Source organism: Cyprinodon tularosa, unplaced genomic scaffold (assembly GCF_016077235.1).
Source record: "Cyprinodon tularosa strain WSP-4 unplaced genomic scaffold, ASM1607723v1 ctg19, whole genome shotgun sequence".
Lineage (NCBI taxonomy): Eukaryota > Metazoa > Chordata > Actinopteri > Cyprinodontiformes > Cyprinodontidae > Cyprinodon > Cyprinodon tularosa.
The window spans coordinates 474,090-493,562 of NW_024038678.1; the positions used below are offsets into that span (position 1 = coordinate 474,090).

The following is a 19,473-nucleotide window of genomic DNA, read 5'->3' on the forward strand; positions in this document are numbered from 1 at the left end:
AATAATGTAACTTATTAAACAATGACTATGTCCCTTTTATTATACTGTGTATCTGGTTGATAGATAGTATAATTGCGTGAGGTCATTTAGATGTTTTGATAATTTGCAGTCTACTTGATTGTTGTTTTTAATTATACAACTATACATTTAATCTCATGTTTTTTTTTTTTTTTATGTAAAGAGCTTTGTATTGCCTTGCTGCTGATATGTGCTATACATTGTACTTAATCTACTGTACATACTAACTTTGGTGCATAGCTGAGGGAAAAAAGATTATAAAAAGTCTTGTTTTTCATCCCCATTTTTTTATTTGAATATTTTAAAAGAAATTAAAAGATTAAGTTCTGGTATTCCAGAAATAAATGGCATTTATTTTTATAAAAAAAATTTAGAGAAAGCCCAAAAAGTGATGCTTGCCTCCAGCAAATACCAGGTTTTTGACAGTCACAGTACAAGGTCGATAGAAGGGGCAGATTAGAACACAATCATTTAAATACCAAATATAAATATTTTTGTTTATTTTGTTAATTATGCCTAAATTACAATATTTTAAAAGTGAAAAAATACAAATAAGGCACTCTCTCTGTTCAGCTATTGCTGTAGTCCTGAGTTGGCTAAATTTGCTCATTACATAATGGACCCTAGACTTTTGATCCCAGCTGGCTTTAATACCTTCATGATTTAAATTGGACCAAGGTATTCGATTCATGAATGCAAGATATATGGCAAAGAAATTAAAATTCCATTATTAGTGTGTAAAAAAGTATACAGCAAAGGTGTGTTTGGAGAGCAATTGTTGGCTAATTATATTCCAACAGTTACAAACTTGCATTTTAGATTTTAACTTCTAAAGGTCAGAGTGCTGGAAGCACAGATGAATATAGGCACATCTCACAACGCATAACGTCTTTGAAATATTTACCATATAATATTTAAGGAGGCCCAACCAAGTGTCTAGAAAAACTTACTTATTAGAAGTTGAAATTTCTTTACTTGCATGTGTATTTGTGCTTTAACAGTTCTCCGATCCCCCAAAAATTATGTTGTACACCTTAAAAGGTCAAATATATTCAGAGAAGAAAAAAGGCTTTGAAGGAATTGAAATATGTCTTTGTCTAAACCCACTCTACCTTGTGATGTCTTCAATTAGCACAGATGGATCTGGTGGGTAAAACTTGACCGCAAACCCAAAACTCCAGGAACCAACTGTCAAAAGAAATTTTTTTTGGAAGATCTCAACTTTGAAATATGATGTGTGCACATCTTCCTATATATGTCAGATGTTGGCAGTATTTTAACAACACTTACCCCGAATCTGCTTCTTAATCTCTTTGGAAGGATCCAGCCAGTTCTGATAAGCACAGAAAACCCCTTTTAAAAATTCAACTCAGGCAGAATCTTCCTAATTCATATTTATAGATCGCTCTAACTGTTCCTCCCTCGATGAAAGCCTAATATATTCATGCTAGAGACTTGATTAAAAAAAGCTTCTATCATCATGAAAAGTGGCAATACTTGGACTAAAAATGTAAGCCAATTTTAATTTAGTCAGTTCAATGTCACTGAAGCTTTTGCAGCGTGCTGAACACCCTGTGCAGTTTTGCTAAAAGGCCAAGCTCCATGATCACATCTGAAAACATTAAATGTAAAATATTAAATGTCATGTATGTCATTCTAAATCTATAAGTGGTTCAGTGTTATTAAAAGGGCGACAGGAGTCTGAGTGCTCCCATACTGAAAAATAAGACAGGTGGGATAATCCTCTTAAATACTGGTAATGAGATTATTATTAAAACAAAGTAGCTTTTATGGAAAGAGAAATAATCTCTCAACTGCATCTATACAAGTGGTGCTTTTTCAGGTCTTTAATTGTAGAAAGTTATGAGTTTTTACAGCATTTAAAAGAAATTGCTCACAATAAAGGTAAAACCTTTAAAGTATTACAGTTGGTCAAAGCTATGTTTCTTCTGATAACCACATGTGGGCTTACAGTACAGCTTAAGTACAATAATCAAAGTTCATGTAGCCAGTGTTAGGTATTTGTTTACATTTCTGGGTCCAACCTTAGAGTTATCGGAATCCATAAAAGACAGGCCAAAGTAGTCTCTCTCCAGCAGGTTCAGGTGGCCGCACACCATGTCTAGCAGGGTCTGGCCCTTGGCGAATTTCTTGTTAAAAACACAAATACATACATAATAGACAGGAAGACAAAAGAAGAGCAATCAACATGTGGCAAAGTATAACATTTAGCAAATATCACAAATCCAGCAAAGAATTTGTTATGTTGTTATTATACTTTCATATCGTTTCTAATATAGTTTTTGTCTGTATGTACCCAGAATCAGAATCAAGTTTATTGCCAAGAAGGTTTCCACTTACAAGGCATTTTACTTGGTGATGATGGTGCAGACAAATTGTGTATACATTATATATACAGAATACATATCAGTATCAGTTTCTCTTTTTTATAATCTATTAAAAAAGAAAAATAATAGTGGATTACAGATCTTAACAAAATAGCCAGTTGATAGTAATAAAGTGAAACCAACATCAACTTTATCTTTGATGTCATTTAAGACAACCAAACTTGATCATCTATAAAAATGATGATAAAGAACATATAGGAGCATCAACAACGGCCTTTAAACCAACTGAAATATTTACTGAAATATCTATAAAATGTTACTTAAATAGTGGTCTTTCTGAACTAAATGTAAGTATTTAATTATTTAATACTTTCCACTATGACGCCAAGTACAAGAAATGTCTGCCTCTACAGGAAATAATAAATATATTGATAATAGGCAATATACAGTCCACATCTATGGATAAACATTAAATTGAGCTGTACAAGTTGTATGTCGTTGCAGAAAGTATTTATTTTTTATCTGCATTACAAAGTTTGAACTCAAGTAAAAATTAAAATTTCCTTCAAATTAATAAGTTAGAAATGTTGTCTCTGATTATTTATACTTTGTCCTTATTAGTTTCTACCTTCAAGTCAGATATGTCACCTATCCACTCTAACCTACTTCAAATGTGCTTGAGTTGCCCCCCCTGTTTAGCTTCAGCAGCCACTGAAAAAGGGTTGAAAAGAGCATTTTATATCATGTGGCATTGGAACAAACCACACCCAGCTTCTATCAGGCTCTTCGGGGCTGAAATGAAGGCCTGCGTGGGTTGAGCAGGCAGAGCTGGCACAGTCAAACACACACATCATTACAGAGCACACACACACACACACACCAGATAGATCTCCAAGGGAGACCTGGCTCTTATGGTGACAAGGCAACCAAGCAGCTGTTACCATAGAAACAGGAGTAATAGGTCCCTTTAGTCTGTGTGTACGCCCTCTCATTTCCTCCGTCTCCTTTTACTACAAGGCTCATGCAAACCTTTGTTTTGAAAAAAGCTGGAATTGCCGAAAAGATAACTTTAAAAATGAAGGAAAGATGATTGATTAATTTTTCCAGACTAATTTATTGTGTTTATTTCTCCAGAGAATGCTGGTTAGATGCCAGAGCGTTCCATCTAGTGAGTGTAGTATTTTCTCCCTCAAATTGAAATTGCGTCAAACATCATGTGAATTCCCAAAAGCATGGAAACCAATTCAGATACTACAGATTAGATTTCCACGTCACATCAATTCTCTGAAGTCACATTTCTGACCGTATTTCTCAGTGATAATTGTGTTTTCTGCCATTTAGTAAAAATCTTTGAAATCCACTCTTTGCCAATTGATGTTGAGGACTGACAATTAGTACCTGTTTAAAAGGTCATAGATAACAATTTTTTTATTAAAACAAAAACTTCTAAAATAATAATAATACTTCCACAGAAAGAGTGGTACATAATAAAAATTATTTTACTTACAAAAAATGTGAATTGTTGAATTGTTTAACAAATTCTGACTTGTCCAACATCAACATCATGGAATTCTGCACCAATTGAGTTGAAGTCACGCTCAGGCGTTTCCAGATTGTAGTCACACTGTGATAACTAAAAAATGCGCTTTTTCTCAGCATTACATTTTTTAAGATTCAAGTAGACCAAAAAAAAATGAAAACAAGGGTGAATGCTGGTCAAGCTTTTGGGTGTTGGTGCTAATTTAAGGAAGAAGGGCTCAGAAGCAGCACAGTTTACCCCTTTCCTTCTGGACCAGCTAGTTAAATAATTGAGCATTTGTGGATCTGGAAGCCAGCTGGCAAACAGTACAATTAAAGGTTGGAATGAGAGCAGACCAGAATGAGTGTATTACCTACTGGCTGGGAGGAGTAACCCTGTAGCTATCTAAGTCACATCAAACAACCACTACAGTTTGTCACAGTATAAAAGCTTAATTTAGATTACGAAACCAATTCTTGGATAAAATATGTTTCATTGCCCTGCAAGGTAATGTACTCATTATTCTTATTAGGATTTAGCTTTTTTACTTCAAACAAAAAAATACCATACAATGTATAAGAAAAATATTACTTTTTATGCCTCAACATAATAATATACAGTTAAAAATTTAAGGTTGGTCACATATGTTTAAAGACATATGGTGCTAAAAATATCCTTTTGAATGAACCATGACATGCAGCAGCTGAGGAGAAGATCTAATTCTAAATGCAAAAGCAGCAGCGTATATTTAACAAAACATTGCTTGTTAACTGTAAAAAAAGTGTTGCACTTTCTATTTGACTGCTTTACAGATTCCTACCTGATCAAGGGCAAACATTTTTGTTTTCTTTTGAGAGCTAACTTCTTCTGCCAACTCTGATTCAATGGCTATAGCAAGGATATTAGATACTATTGAGCAGGATGATGAATAACAAACTAAATTACTTATTAAATAAAAAAAAAATAGATAGTAAAAGATTAGACTAAAAAAAAATTTTTTTGTAGTTAAAATAGTGAAACCAGGGGATTGGACAATGAAAAAACAAATAAGCTGTCTCATAAAATATTCTGTAGTGAAATACACTAGTTTTATATATATATTTTTAGATGAGTGCCAGATTCTTTACTAGATAAATAATTTAAAAAAAAACTCAGGCAAGAAAACTGGACACATATAGCACTTTTCCCAGTCAATACCTATACTGTTGTGTGCTAAATATCAATAGTAGGTTTGTCCTTCTTCCCTGTTTCCTTTTAATAATCCTTTCCAGCTTGCTCTGCAAACATTACGACTCTAATTAAAGTAATGATTTCAGCGCATTTACCATTCAGTTCCAGTTTTCTTATACCCCCACATCAAACCACTCATCCATACTACAGCACACAAACAGGCACTCCCTGTTGTTTTCCCTCTGCTCCATCTTCCTCTCTACCTCCAAGTCCACCCTTCATCTTTTCCTCTTCTCTCCCTCTCCTGTTCTATTTTCTACCTCCGGTCAAACCTAAGAGCCCTCATGGATCAACTGTATGGATTTCCTGTCACAGCCCACTACCTCAAGTGTCACTTCCCAGATGACCTGTGTGTATGTGTGCATGTAGCTAAGACTGAAGAAAATATAGAGGCTGAGTTGAAGGAAAAGTGTATTTGTGTGTGTTATAAGAGGTCAGTTGTCTGGCAGTGAGCGATAAATGGAGTACAGTAGGTAATGGTAACGCTGCGACCAACAAGCTCAATCAAAGCCACCTCACACTTCATCAGTAGCCAAGGCAATGGGGCTCCAGTTAAGCTTTTGTGCATGAATCCATGAAGCTCTTTGAGCTCTTCACAGGATCCTCCAGTCTTCCATGCGACAACCCTCCCCATTCATGTCTGTTCAGAGGATGCATATCGTTTGGCAGGTGACTATGAAGATGTGGATGGCTGTAAAATTCAAATAAGCAGAGCAGAGGGGGTTCTGGGAAATCTGTCTGTTTACAAACACACTGACTCTACTGTAGCATAGAGTCGCAATTTATTTAAGCTTGGGATTGTTTATATGTCCTTCCCATCCCCCATAACCCTATTAATGGGAGCAGATACAGCATCACATTTTCTTCTGCTGGACTGTGTTGATGTAAAATTATGGACGGATAAGGCAACCTATGCTTTTGAACACATGCACTTGTTTTGGACAAACTACGGAGAAGCTAATAAATCAAAACAGACCCAATGGGAGTTTTCAAATCAGTCTATCTAACTATGTATATGAATGTGGAGGAATCTGGAGGATCATTCTGAGGACCGATGGCCTTATTGCACAAAGTGGATAGAATAGTGGAAACTGTGGATATTGTCTTCATTTCTTTTTCTTTTTTCTTCTGTACAATCCAGACACATTAAAGCTGGTTTTGAAATAGATTAAACAGGCAAAGAAGAAAAAAGGAGAGCTTTCGAGAGATCATTAAAAGCTTAGTCTGCTCTTGAAAACCCATATATTTTGTCAGGGTACTGATAGAAAAAGTCTTTAAAAAAGGCAGATATGTTGATCTATATAGGTCAATGATGATACACAATAGCATTCATACTAACCTAAACATACCCACATATACCACACAATTTTAAAAAAATTTTTTACCTGGGGTAAGACAGACTGGATGAGAGTCCGAATTCATTTCGATTTTTCGGTCTTAAGGATAGTTAATAGGCCCGGTAAAAAGAAAAGACAAGACAAGCTCCTTGATTTCTGTCAATGAGGTACAACAAAAAAGACATGTTGGTAATCATGATCTATTCAAAACAAAAATAAAAAGCCAATTATACGTTATTTGCAAAAATGGCTTTTTTCCTGACTCAAGTATAAAAGAGGGAGTTTGCTAAGTTCTACAAAGACTTTAAAAGGGCCTAGGATCTTTGTTTTTGGCCAAACCACACGAAGGGTAAACTTTAAGGAAACAAGCACTCCAGGGCCCCATCTCAGAGGGTCGAACAAGCAAAAAAAAAGATCTGGAGTAGACATCTGCATATTCTCAGTTATCGTTTAAGAAAAAAGACTGACATCTTGTTTTTAAATATTTATTGTCATCACTGTCACAAATTACATGATCTTACTTTTATGGCCACACTTAAATTGCCAGTAGCATGCTATGACAAAATTGAACCCACTTGGTTGGTGGCTCTAAGTTTTTAATATGATATAACAGCATGAGTATTGATATATCTGTTTTTAGATAGATTCCAGATCTAAATAAGCGGAATCTATGATAAACTAGTGCATGTGCATTATAGTATCAGCTGTGTTTTTTAAATTATGATTTTGGAAACATTTCAAGTAGGTAGCCATACCTCAACCGCAGTATCATAGTCAGAGCCATCAAGAAGAGTGACTTTCACGGGTACAGTCTTAAGCCGTTTAGTGGTTTTCTGGGGTGATCTGGAGGCTTTGCTGGGAGTCTTCTCTGAGCTATCATCCAGGTCTCCTGGGTCTTCAGGAACCTGTAAAAGAGTAACTCATCTTAGCAAGCAATAAAGATTTCCAACACTAGGTGTATTCAAATACATTTAGTTCAAAAATAATTGATACACTTTGAGCTATCTAACAGTTGGTTGTATTATAACACTAAAATATATATATGGTTTTTGTAGCATTTTATATCATACTGACCAATACAGTGAGGTTGAAGACGAATGATGCATAGTTAAATTTTTAATTTTGCAACAAAAGAGAAGAACATACTGAACACCCCCCACCCCTCACCCATATAAAAGTATCATTAGTTTCAGTCAAATTTAATGGCAAGCAGAGAAAATAGCTAAAAAGTAAGATAACACATAGCTATACATAAATGTATATATATATATAGATATATATATATACCAATTAATATATTATTATAAATATTTTAAGCATTTAATTAGTATATATATAATATATATATATGTATGTGTGTGTGTGTATATAGATATACACATTTGTATAAGTCTATACACACACAAATGTCTATACACTCACAAATAAGTATATATACATACATATGAATGTACACACACACACATATATATATATATATATATATATATATATATATATATATATATATATATATATATATATATATATATATATATATATATATATATATATATATATATATATAAAACGAGAATATCTTTCCGTCATTTTTACACTCAGGTACTATATTGGTCTTTCACCTCAAATCCCAATTAATATATATTATTATTAATATATTATTATGAATATTTTAAGTATTTAATCAAATAATTGACTTTCAATAAGTTCTCATATCATCCATCTATTTAGTTCTAATCTCAAAGATAAACAACCAATGCATGCAAGGTCAGCTACTGCTTTAAGATGTTAGGTATTGGCACTGACAGGAAGGACAAGCTGTCTTGCATTTCAACTAGAAAGCTGGAAGGGACCTAAGTAATTGAGCGGACTACAGCTGCTGTGAGTTTCACAATGCTCACACCTGATTGGTCCTCCTGGCGTCACCCTCCATTGCCGTCTTCATTTCCCCTGCCAAAATCGTCTCTGTTGTCATTGAAATGGATTACAGCCCTGCAAATGCATGAAAAACATAAACAGTCAACATCAACTCTGTTTCCATCATTTCCAAACTCAGTATGAAGCTTTTAGCGACGTGGAAATTCAGTTTGTTTGGTGAGCTCAATTAGACTCAGGACCTGTGAGCCAAATGCTTTCACATCAACAGGCAGCTCACTGAATCTTAACTTTAACTGACATTTGGTGGTGAAATAAACGCTGCAGGTTTTTCCAGTAGCGACATCTCATTTAATTTTCTTTACAGCAGATATCCGCTACCAAGGAGGCTTTAATTATTCTCAGCTTCCATTTAGTATTGGTGCATCTCCTAATATATGAATGGTCATTGCATCGCGAGCATGGCAAAAGGGTAAAACTCAGCGGGGCCTGGCTTACAGCCTCCCACAGGAACACTCAGCTTGAAGAGAGTTGGCTTCAAACCCTTTTTTCTCACGCTAGCAAAGGAGATAGCATAAATTACATCAGGCTGAGAGCCCTGCAGCAGCGCACTGAGATAGAGAATGAAAGAAAGACACAGAGGAAGGGGAGGACACAGACAGCGTGTCTGAGATGGGAGGAGAGAGGAAGGAGTCAAAGGTGAGGAAGAAGAGTGAGGGAGATGAGAGGAGTGTTAGAAGTATAAAAATGTTGCAACATGCCAGTAAGATTGAAACAGGGGCAGCTTATATTTAAAGGTGACCATTGCTGCACTGAAAATGGACTCCTGCACAGCAGCAATTGTCCAGGATACACACAGGAAAATTGCTGATATTCAGATTAACTTTTATATGCCAGAGAAATAAATTATGCAAGATAAGGAAATTTAGCATTACTAAAAAAAGTGAGAGCAGGGTCACGGGCCCCTGGAAGTCATTAAATAGTGCTGTGTAAGGTATGACGCACCTTGCAGATGTGATACGTTAATGTTTCAGATCATCATCTTATTTGAACCACCAGGCCAAGATAACCCAAGTTAAAAATAGATACTTTTTAGGTCTTAAAACGGCTTAGGAAAATATATCCATTCAAAACCCTGGGACTTTTGAGAGGCAATAGAAAAGGAGCTATTGCCAGGTACAGCAAAACACAGAATGGAATGTATCCACAAAAGGCGGAAGAAATTGTTTTTAGATATTAGGGAGCAATTACTTGTTTACATAAGAGCAGAATGGTTTTAATGTTTTTTGTCTTTATAAATAAAATGATATAAAAAAAAAATATGTAAAAACAGACCACATGTGTAAGAAGGTGAATACTTTTGTCACAGCAATTTATGCCAGCTGAATATTTTCAGATGAATTTGGAAATAAAAAAATAACTAATTTAGATGATTTACTGTTTAAAGTTTCAAAACGTACAATCCAACTAAAAATATATAGTAATGATCAAATTGTGGTGTTTTATACTTTTTTAAGCACCATTTCCTTCATCAACTAAGCTACCAATGGATTAATAAAAGGCCTAAACAGGGAGCATGAATGATTACACTTATAAGCCTTAATCCACTGAAATTACCCTACTTGCTAAAACATTTTGTAAACCAACACAAATTTTCTGCATCATCGCGCATCATTAATTTACAGTCCATGATGGTGTAGAGTGGCCACCCATTATTCTTCATTTCCACAATGTAATGACTTTTCTTTTAGCAGCCAGCAGGAGAGATATCAATTAGCTATGCCTCTTCTGGCTGCAGTTCCCAGCATGAGGACAGAGGGCAGAATTTTCAAAGAAAACTTGATGAACATTTATAATAAACATTATGACTTCGTACTTATCAAGCTAAATAAATGTGCCAGTAATTCATAATCCATCAGTCCTTTTAGGCTTCTGGCCCTAATTGAACTGTTGTTGATTATTCCTGCTGTAAACAGGTACATCTGGAAAAAAGGCAAAAGATACCAGGTAAAGTAAAGATGAAGTTTTTGTGAATTGTTTTAAAAAAGACAAAAAAGTTTTCAACTACAAAAAAACAGGAAATATATTGATTCTTATAATGACCAATAAACGTCTAAAAACACAAAAAGTATGCTTATGTGTGTTATCTCTTAGAGAGAATGCCCTAAATAAATAAAACTTTTTTCATCCGCCAGTTATTTCTGTTTGTGAAGCTGTAGCACAGCATGTCTTTTCTTTAATGACCCTTTAGTTTGGTTCCTCAAAGCTGAATGCAGTCTGGCTCCTCAAAGGCAGCAGATGTCATATGCTCTTTCAGATCCGCTTTATCAAGTTCAGAGAGGCTGTTAGATTCATTTATTTTTGATCAGCCATAAAGCAGGGTTTAATTTGTTCAGATGTAGTCCATGTAGGCCAGTGGTGGGAAGTAACTAGTTACAATTACTCATAACCTACTTCTATGAGTACCTTTACTGTACCATGCTTTTTACTTTTACTCAGGTGATAACCTTGTGAAGTTTCACTAATGCTAAATTCTGGATACTTTACTGACTGCAGGTAACTGGAGCCATTTGGAGATCATATGAATATACAGTAAACAGTGGATATGGTCATTGGTAGTTAGTTACTCTCTTCTACTGTAACACTTACACATTCATGTAAGCTAAAAATGTGTAAAATTGGTGTAAAGACTGGTTTTATAATGTTGGTGTTTTGGTTATTACTACTCCTTCTTGAATTATTTTTTGGGGGTAGTTTGCCCACTTCTGCCATTGCTCATTGTCATCGGCGGGCAGTGCATCTCGTACCTACTGTAGGCCTTCAGTGGGCAACTTTACACACTGATTATAATTTTAAATTATTTTCTGTTGTCAAAACGAATTACTGTTATATGCATTTTTTTGTCTCTGTGTTTGTTTATTAGTATTTAGCCAGTAAAGCAGTCCCTCAACATGAGTTTCTAGTCTTTTAAATGATTTGACTCGATTTAGGTCTGATATTTGTTCCATTCTAATGCAACATGACTGTGCCTTCATCTCATCTATTTTATCTCAGGTTAAATGTTTAAGGTTGTGGTTCTGAGGACAGGTTAATCTCCACCCCAGTTCCTGGTCTTTCAGAGTCTCAAACAATACAGCTTACCTTGCATTTAGGTTAATCTTTCTTTCCATTAACACTGACCAGGGTTTCTCTGTCTGCTGAATTAAAGCATTCCCGATGCAAGATACTACCATCCTGATGTTTCACTATAGCAATGGTCTTCAATGTGATGTGTAAGGCATCCAGCGCAGATAGCATTTTCTATTTGGTCTCGTTTGAAAGAAGATCTTGCTTCCACAGCCTTTCTGTGTCAACTATCAGGCATAAATTGATATATTTGCAAATAATGCCTTAATTTGCAAATTTTACTTGTATAGTCTATCCTAAATCAGTCCCTGAACCAATAGCCAAAATTGTATTCCTGGCCTGTCCACTGTTTTCCTTACTGTTTGTTACACTCTTTACTAATGTTTTTTTTTTAGATTCCTGAGACCTTCAGAGAAGTGCGGACATGGTGAGGAGATTAAAAGACAAATTACAGTTGAAGGGCAGACAAACGTGTGAAATAAGAATTCCTACCCAGGGAGGTTTTGATCCAAATTCATTTATTTTACCAAAATAGTTCAACTGACTGGAATCATCAAGATGGAAAAAAAGGTAATGAAAGGGGTTTTATTAATGTGATGCCCACAAAGATGTTTCTATTGATAACTAAGAAAGGAATCTACCTTTAAAACATGCCATCTGGAGGAATATTCACAACTAAAACTGCTTTTCGATTTTTTTTTTTTATTATTATCTTTTGAAAGATACTTCCTTTTCTAACATCAAACATACCTCTTTTTGTGCTGAAAACATATTTTAATCTTAATCAAAATTATTATTTTAATAAAATGTTTCATTAGCTGTACCTTTTTTTGTCTTCACTCACATTGCAAAATTAGCTGCTGCCTTGTGCTGTCCTACCACAAAGATAGAAAAAAATTACAATAACAAATGAAAGGTAATATGCCTATAGCAAAAAGACCAAAATTCCATTGATTATAATAAAATAAGGGTATATACTCCAAGTGTCCACCCTGAGAGTGTTTTGATTGCCCTTTCTGAGCCTAAATAGAACCACAGCAGCGGTCGTGAAATACAGACATGGCGCCATCTACAGGAAGTACAGCTGAACTATTAAAAAGCCAGATGGTGGCCATTGACGCAGCTACTAAATAAATCCAGATCATATTATAATTCCTTTTGAAAAACCCAAAGGCTGAAGGGCATGGCTTAAAAGCATTGTTAACACATGTAGCTCCATTAGCAAGGACATGTGTTCAAGTGCTATCAGCAGAGACATCAGAGCTTTATCCCCAGCTTTAGTGTACTTCAACAGTCATACTGTTTTACCTGCAGAACTCCTGGTCACATGATGTTGCATGGTAATTATACAGAGTACGGCTATATCTACTAACAAACTGAGCACAAACAAAGCTTAAAAGACACAAATAACAAATACTATTCGAGCAGCAAGCTGTAATTTTGTGACAAAATGATGTACAAAATGCCACCAGAATGAGATAGTATTGAATATAAAAAAAAAAGGTAATATGACTGCACATTTCAAGTTTGGTGTGGTACTTTGACAAATATGGAAAAGCCCTAAATATTTGCAATAATGTAATGAGAGGTATTGTCAGAAATTTGTTCAAATCTCAGGTCGGTTCTTTATTTCATATCCAACATATCTAATTCCCAAAGCTCCATAAAAGCTAATTTCATTGTAACACAAGTTTTCATTGTCGGTCTTAATGAAGCAACTGCCAGAATGATGTACCAGTGAATAACAACGAGACTTGAATAAAACCTTTTTTTCTCCAACTTCAGAGCTCTCATTTCACAAATGTCATGACTGCAAAGTTAATTAATTATATTATTGTGGGCTTTTTTATGAGTCAGTCACTTCAGGTCTGCATCCGTTTTGGTCTCTGCACATTTAATCATCTCTGTGAGAGTATTAATGGGGTCTGAGATGTGTGGGGTGCTAAACTTAAAATTCCAGCAACAATTACAGTAGGCTCCCATTTAAGGTCCTCTACTTCTGAATCTGGGTTAACTGTTTCTTGCAAGTCTAATGATTTTAAAGCCTTAACAAAATAGAGATATCTTTTAAATATTCAAATTATTTAAAATACATGCATCTAATTCTGGGCGGATATGGAGGATGTGGGATCTGGGGGTCATCAGACGTGGAGCACTTTCTGGTGACTGGCTTATACAAAGGAGCTTTATGATTGGCGGCAAACCATTCCCTCCTTAAAAAAATGCATTCGTGTATCGAGGCATGTCTGCGCAGTCTCAAAAATCCACACACAAATGCAGTGAATTTTAAAGATCACTGGTACTTTTTAACTTAATTTATGTTTATGGACCAGGAATACTTTTGTGAATCTTGTTCTGTGAATGTGTGGATCTTTTGTGCTTGCATGAATCGTGCTGTGTGTGTGTGTACATCTCGTAACGTGTATGTGTGGATTGTTTGTGCTTGTGTGAATCGTTCTATCCATGTGTGGATCTTGTCCTGTGCATGTATGAATCACATATGTGTATTTGTGAAAATTGAGACCGATCTATCTCCATACGAAACCATAAGCAAAACATAGCAATAAAGGGGCATTTACATTAATATTTCAAAATTTTAAGCTCCTATGCTTTTAATTCTTAAAGGGTTAAAAAAAAATCTAATTGAATGTTTATTAGAAAAAGCATACATGAAATAAGCACTTTGACAAAAGTTGCTGTTTTGGGGTTTTTTCTGTAAAGCTGTAAACCATCTTTGAATAATTCAACAAACCTGCCAATGATCTAGACTATTTTATTAAGCAACATGCAAATCAGCAAATCATTTGGCAGAAACTCAACAAAATTGACTTTTAGACGCACTGAAGATGTGGTGCATCATCAGAATGGGGAAAAAAATATTTAAGCTCTCAGATTAATTGCTTGACATTATTCCATTCAAGTAAGAAGATAATGAAAAAAAAAAAAATTAGGGTCTCATATAATAATATGCTGAGACATTAAACTACCTCCTCCACATACAATTAGTAACAGTATCTATGGTGAAAACGTATGATTACCAGTTCAAATAGTCAGACACTTCATTACCCATAGTTGTACAACTTAGCGACTGAGCACATTTTTGCAGCTGAATTTTTTTGCTCGCAAATGCAAAGTGTTGATGAAACAATATTGACGTTTTCTAGTATTGTTTGTAGACCAAAACGTTAATAATGTTTGTAATAATTTCAACAGATAAAATAGTTTTTATCTAAAAACCTCTCCCATTCAGAGGACTCTAACCCTGCTCAGGGACTGAGTGAGAAAACATGAGTGACATTTTTGCTTCAACCCCCATAAAGAAGGCCGAAAGCTTATTTAAGTTTCATAAGAATCTGGAGCTGCTGTCAAATTGAGTGGAGAAGGTACCCATTAGGGGAGAGAGAGAACATTAGCGGGTCTATGAGCTAGACATAAGCCCCATTTACACTGCCCTCTGAAAATCGATCCATGGCGAGCTTTGATCAGATAACCGTGCCGAGCTTGGTTCCTTCTGACCATTTATATACCACACTAGCACGGTTCCTCGCCTCCTAGTGACGATGTACAGTTCTACTGCTCTCTAGAGGTAAAAAAAAGCAAATCAATATGGCAGCACCCATTCAGGAAGTTTGCATACAATCAGGCAAAGAAGGCCACCTTTGGTGAATTTACTTGAAAGAGTTGGCTTTTGGGAAGCGGATACGAGAAACAATAGCCTAATCAGGGTTTACAGATGCAGGAAACAACAACTGGAGTTGAAGTTCATTACACTGCTTAGCGGAATTATTACTGGAAATCATGTGGCAAGGTAGGGAAGCTTGTATTTTTATGAATGTCTGAAATTTCATGATTACGGAAGCTGACTGTAAGGAGATGAGGCGGTCTGCTAATGCCCTCTTTTTTATCTAAGAACCAAGCCATTTACACTCAACTGTTATCTCGGTTGCTCAGACCAATCTCGGCGCGGTTTCAAAAGCGTACTGTAAATGGAGCTAAAGGAAACTTTCTCTTCCAGCTCCACACCCAAGCCAAGATGATGTTGAGGAAAGGGAAATTTAAAAAATATTCAGAAAAGAACTAAAGGCTGATATTGAGATTAGATTGTAGTTTGCTTCTGTTCTAGATCGTTATCCAAAGCTATTGTTATTAGCTTCTGTAGTACTGACTTTAGATTGAAAGCAAGCTGTTTTGAGGTTGAAATGGTGGATGATTCAAGCACACAAACCCATTCCAGACCAGATGTTCTGGGACAATCATCAGTGTTTCCATTCATCTCCATTATAGCATGCTGAGTTAGCTCCTCTTGTGTTCTCCCTCTGATGTCACCACAGAGAGATGGGTTTCCACTAGTTAAAAATCAGAGTGCTGCTGTGGAGCTACTAAAGGTAAGATATTTATCTTAATATAAGCCTGTTTGAAACACCTGTTATGTCCTGTTACATGAATTCAATGCCAAATTACATGAAATCAATATCCCCTCATCAAAAGTTTAAGTAGAAGTTAATAAGATACATCTTTGCAAAGCATACAAATTTGATGTCATTATTTCAGTGTCTAAAAAAATTGTTAGATTCTAATAAGGCTATTTCCATCGGCCTCACCAAAAAGGTATGTTCTTTTGTATTTTCCATCTTGAAGAGGTGCAGGGAAAGAAATGACCTGTTTCATACTTATTCACGAATGCAATCAGGATGCAATCAGGAAGTATGGTGGATTTTCAATATATATTGTTAAAACTTCAACTAAAAAACTCTTGGTATACTTTTTTTGCCTCCCTTAAATGTTTTAGGTCAAAGATTTCTTCACTGCCACTAATTGTAAAAATGGTGTGAAAAAAATATAGTAATGGACAAAAAGATGTCAGACTACCATAGTTTTTAATAAATTGTTCTTAAGATATACTTTCCAAAAAGGTCAAAAAACAATCCACTGGACTTTGTTTCCAAGTTACTTATCCAGTGGATAGTTTTTTAAAGCTTTTTTGGAATGACTATGACCTGGATGACTGACAACCTTCAAAATATATATTAAGATATCGTATATATATATATATATATATATATATATATATATATATATATATATATATATATATATATATATATATATATATATATATATATATATATATATATATATATATATATATCGTGTATATATATCGTGTATAAATATCGTGTATATATATCGTGTGTATATATATATATATATTTGTTTTTTTTTAGATTCTGACACATCTTTACTAAGTGCATGAATGCACTCTCTTACATATAACCTTAAAAAATAATATCCATACAATCTTAAGCTGTTAGACACATTATATGTAAATCTAGCAAATATGCTTTTATGCAAAGATATGCATCCCTATTGTATAGCTCTCTCTTAATTGGAGGAAGAATGAGTCACTTCCACCTCCTGCCTTGATTCTGCATCTATGTAAAGAGGTGTACAGATGGTCCCACACGGTTGTATACATTAACAGCCTTTTCGTCACTGGTACAGTATCTGGGACGGCCAAGGGGAAGACTCTATATTCAAATGAATCAGTAAATCCACCATTTTAGTCTGAAATGCTGCCTCTGAAAAAAAGTTATATTTTTCTGATTAGTAACATTTATTAAATATTACTATACTTTGAAAGAGTCAAGAAAATCTTAAAAATAAATAAAGAGACAAACTCTTCTAAGTACTGTACTGTAGACTTTACCATAGATTATGTATCTCAGGAAACCTTAGAACATAGGGCTATAAAAAAGTGTACAAAGTACACTTTTTTACACAACAGCTTCATTGAGAGGGAAAGTATTAAAACTAACCCGACATCAACTTTTAATTGTGCTCCTTTTAAAATCATAAATGAACTGAGTAGAGACAATATTTTAGCTACATTTCCCTTGCTTCAACTTTACCTGCTTTCCACCAGAAAAACATAAATCTTTAACATGCTACAATCCAACACATTAACAATGGGTGTACAATTTGTAAATACAGTAGTTCATTAATGTCTATTCTGGTCAAATATACCATCCCAACTATGACGATGGTGGTGGGAATACTTTGAAGATCTCCTCAATCTGTCTAGCATGCTGTCCGTGGTTGAAGAGGACACGGGGTGTTAGGTGACTTCATTACCCAGGCTGAAGTCACCAAGGTGGTCAAATAAATCCACAGGGGCGAGGCTTCAGGGGTGGATGAGATCTGCATACCTTAAATTTCTGGATATTGTTGGCCTGTCATGGCTGACACGCCTCTTCAACATCATGTGGAGGTCGGGGCCAGTGCCACTCTGATAGACTGGGGTGGTGGCTCCCCTGCAGAAGAACAGGGGTTGACGCTTCTCAGCCTCACCAGGAAGGCCTATGCCAGGGTGCTGGAGAGGAGAGTCTGGCTGATTGTCAAACTTAAGCTTCAGGAGGAGCAGTGTAGTTTTTGTCATGGCTGTGGAAATATGGACCAACTCTTTACCCTCTGCAGGGTGATCAAGGATGCCTGGGAGATTGCCTAACCTGTCCACATGCTTTTTGTTGACCTGGAGAAGCATTCGATCTTGTCCCTTGTGGTGCCATGTAGGGGGTGCTACAGGAGTATTAAGTTGCTGGTCCCTTATTAGGGGCCATACGGTCTCTGTACAAGCAGAGCAGTAGTTTGGGCTGCATTGCAGGTATTAAGTCAGACGTCTTCCTGGTGCATGTCCCTCTGTCACCAGTCCTTTTCATAACCTTTCTGGAAAGGATTTCTGGGCACAGCCAAGGGCTATTTTATTTTAGGGACATTCTGCTTTTTGCAGATGATGTGGTTCTTCTTAGCTTTCTCCTGCCAAGACCTACAACACACACTGGGGCAGTTTGCAGCCGAGTGTAAAGTGGCCTAGACGAAAATCATGATCTCCAAGTTCAAAGCGATGATCCTTGACCTGAAAAAGGTGGCTTGGCCCCTCCAGGTTGGAGGAGAGTTCCTGTATATAGTGGAGGAGTTTAGGTATCTCGGGGTCACAAGTCAGGGGAGAATTTAGCAGTTGCTGCTAGAATGCACAGGGTGCATTGGTAATGAAGAGAGCTGAGCAAAAAGGCAAGGCTCTCAATTTACCCTCACCTGTAGTCATGAAATCTGTATTATTACTGAAATAATTAGCTTCTGTAGATACAACCATCTGAAAAGAGCTGGACACTCCCTTAGATAGTGCGTGAAGCTCAGTTGTCATAGATAGGCTAGGATTTGCTTCACTTCCACCTCGAGAGGAGTCAGCTAATTTGGCTTGGACATCTTTGTTGGATGCCCCCAACTTACCTGAATATTTACTTTGCCTAGTAGCTAATTAGTTTGATATTTCAGTAAATGTGTTACTAACTCAGCTATTTTTTTTAAAGGCAACTTGCACAGAACGCACGCCCCCTTCTCTAACCACTACGCCACCACTCCCCACTTTTACCACCTAATGTACAGTGGGGCAAAAAAGTATTTAGTCAGCCACCAATAGTGCAAGTTCTCCCACTTAAAAAGATGAGAGAGGCCGGTAAATTTCATCATAGATATACCTCAACTATGAGAGACAAAATGAGAAAAAAAATCCAGAAAATCACATTGTCTGATTTTTTAAGAATTTATTTGCAAAATATGGTGGAAAATAAGTATTTGGTCAATAACAAAAGTTCATCTCAATACTTTGTTATATACCTTTTGTTGGCAATGACAGAGATCAAACGTTTTCTGTAAGTCTTCACAAGGTTTTCACACACTGTTGCTGGTATTTTGGCCCATTTCTCCATGCAGATCTCCTCTAGAGCAGTGATGTTCTGGGGCTGTCGCTGGGCAACACAGACTTTCAACTCCCTCCAAAGATTTTCTATGGGGTTGAGATCTGAAGACTGGCTAGGCCACTCAAGGACCTTGAAATGCTTCTTACGAAGCCACTCCTTCGTTACCCGGGCGGTGTGTTTGGGATCATTGCCATGCTGAAAGACCCAGCCACGTTTCATCTTCAATGCCCTTGCTGATGGAAGGAGGTTTTCACTCCTTCCAT

At 36.0% G+C, this 19,473-nt stretch overlaps 1 protein-coding gene across 8 annotated transcripts in view; it reads right to left on the reverse strand.

Annotated features, from left to right (window-relative positions):
• Positions 1-19,473, reverse strand: part of si:dkey-178k16.1 (band 4.1-like protein 1) — a 57,619-nt gene that overhangs the window by 22,616 nt on the left and 15,530 nt on the right. For all 8 annotated transcript variants that reach the window (XM_038283056.1, XM_038283058.1, XM_038283055.1 and 5 more), the window contains exons 2-6: positions 8,356-8,444; positions 7,208-7,357; positions 2,064-2,168; positions 1,309-1,351; positions 1,131-1,206 (exon numbers count right to left, since the gene is read on the reverse strand). In XM_038283056.1, the coding sequence (XP_038138984.1) occupies positions 1,131-1,206; positions 1,309-1,351; positions 2,064-2,168; positions 7,208-7,357; positions 8,356-8,427 (446 nt within the window). In that variant the 5' untranslated portion in view covers positions 8,428-8,444. The remainder of the gene's footprint in view (positions 1-1,130; positions 1,207-1,308; positions 1,352-2,063; positions 2,169-7,207; positions 7,358-8,355; positions 8,445-19,473) is intronic.